Below are 1,866 nucleotides of genomic sequence, written 5' to 3'. Positions count from 1 at the left end.
AAAATCAATTGCTGTTTGTTAGTCTCGCTAAAACTTGAGAACGGCTGAATGGATTCATCTTATTTTAGTCTTTATATGTCCGTTGAGGACTAGGGAAGGTTTAAAAGGTGAGAAGATTAAGAAAAATATGTCAAAACAATATTCTATGGCGTTGCGAAGTTCTCCGGGACAGTTAATTAGACATAATAAATATTTAGGTAATTGTTACAATAAAACATAAAACATTTTCTGCAATTTACTTAATTTATCCTAGACACTACATTTGTACAAACTTATTGCATTTAAAATAATAAATAGCTACCTAATCAATTTTTATTGCAAAACTAGCTCCACAGGAACAACCCACATCAGCATTTGGATTTTTCACAACCCGGAATGCTGATCTTATTAATTCAGTGTGATAATCTATGGTAGAGCCTTTTATATACTCTAATGATGTTTCATCAACAACAACCTTCACTCCATCTCTTTCAAAAATTCTGAAACAAAGATTTATATATTAAAAGTTTTAGTATCTGTTACAAATTAATTTTAATTAATGAACTTTTAAGAACCATAATGGTATAAATAGACTAGTGCTACATGTAGAAAGATTTCATTTAAGAAAACCATATACATGCTTAAGTTTATTTCTTAGTTTTATGACATTCAAATGCTTTACAATTGTGAATTTTTTATCATAATATGATAAAAATTGTACATACTTGTCATCATTTGATAGTTTATCATCTAAATTGAATTTATATTGAAATCCTGAACATCCTCCACTCTCTACACAAAGTCTCAAAAATACATTATCATGACATAGCTCCTTTAGTCTTTTTACACATGTTTCACTGAGCACAACTGCGTCACTTGGAGTAGGATCCGGTATTTGCTGGTTGCTATAATATCTCAACGTTTGAAAACATCGGTGACTTTTAAACGGTTTAAAGAGTTTTGAAAACATTTTAATATGATATACCAAGTGGTTTAATTATTATATTTACAGATAAATCATACTTATGCAACAAAAACGTAATCTAAGCAACGTCTGTTGCAACGCATAACACAAAAATTAGTCACAAATAACACAATACAGCCAATAAATGTATGTGGAAATTATTGGCGAACTAAATAACAGATCGATAATTAATAGATTTAATAAATATTTTAAATAATTTGTCAATCATTTTTTGAAATTAAGAAAATCGACATTTGACATTAAGAAAATCGACATTTGACAGTGTCTCCGACAAAAGTCAGGAAGTGTCAAAACATTTTGAGCTTCATGTTGCCATATGTACTAGCAATTAGTTCAGAACATTAATGACTATAACAATATCATAATATTAATAATATCACTTCAATCAAAAATTCCCAATACGAACAACCTAGAGAAAGGGTCACGTACAAAAGTCTTAAAAAACATTTGTTGTGGGATGTTCTTCATCCTGGGAATCAATCATAATTTATAACTTACCGGCCATCAGCAGATCTTCAGAATGTGTAATCCTACTATCCTACTATATCCTACTAGTAAAATTATAAATGCGAAAGTTTGTATGGATGTGTGTGTGTTTGTTGCTCTTTCACGCAAAAACTACTGAACCGATTTGACTGAAATTTGCTGCGTAGACAGCTGGACAACTGGAACAACATATAGGCAACTTTTTATCCCGATATTCCTACGGGATGCGGACTTACGCGGGTGAAACCGCGGGGTGCAGCTAGTGTTACATATAGTTGAGTCCGTGCTAAATTTGATAAATATCGAATTTCTTTCAAAGTTGGATATGCAACTGCATAATAGTGTATTCCGCCTGCTGTAAGCCTGGGCGGCTACTTATATAATTGATAACATTGACGATTTAATCGTCTTGTAGC

General features: G+C 31.6%; 1 protein-coding gene across 1 annotated transcript; it reads right to left on the bottom strand.

Annotated features, from left to right (window-relative positions):
* Nucleotides 1–222: 222 nt before the first annotated feature.
* On the bottom strand, nt 223–1,225 carry LOC119839958 (iron-sulfur cluster assembly 2 homolog, mitochondrial). The gene is made up of 2 exons (XM_038366416.1): nt 705–1,225; nt 223–479 (listed from the first exon to the last, which is right to left on the bottom strand). Exons 1-2 carry the CDS (start codon nt 947–949, stop codon nt 302–304), a joined length of 423 nt encoding a protein of 140 aa, XP_038222344.1. The 5' UTR covers nt 950–1,225; the 3' UTR covers nt 223–301.
* Between the last annotated feature and the right edge of the window lie 641 nt (nt 1,226–1,866).

Source organism: Zerene cesonia, chromosome 5 (genome assembly GCF_012273895.1).
Source record: "Zerene cesonia ecotype Mississippi chromosome 5, Zerene_cesonia_1.1, whole genome shotgun sequence".
Classification (NCBI taxonomy): domain Eukaryota; kingdom Metazoa; phylum Arthropoda; class Insecta; order Lepidoptera; family Pieridae; genus Zerene; species Zerene cesonia.
Note: the sequence above shows the minus strand (reverse complement) of the source record. Positions and strands in the feature narration are given on the sequence as shown.

Excerpts from the sequence above, each read along its gene's own strand:
- LOC119839958 (XM_038366416.1), bottom strand. The coding sequence starts at position 949 with ATGTTTTCAAAACTCTTTAAACCGTTTAAAAGTCACCGATGTTTTCAA. Across the intron at positions 480-704 it reads AAACTATCAAATGATGACAA|AATTTTTGAAAGAGATGGAG; the intron begins GTATGTACAATT and ends TCTTTGTTTCAG.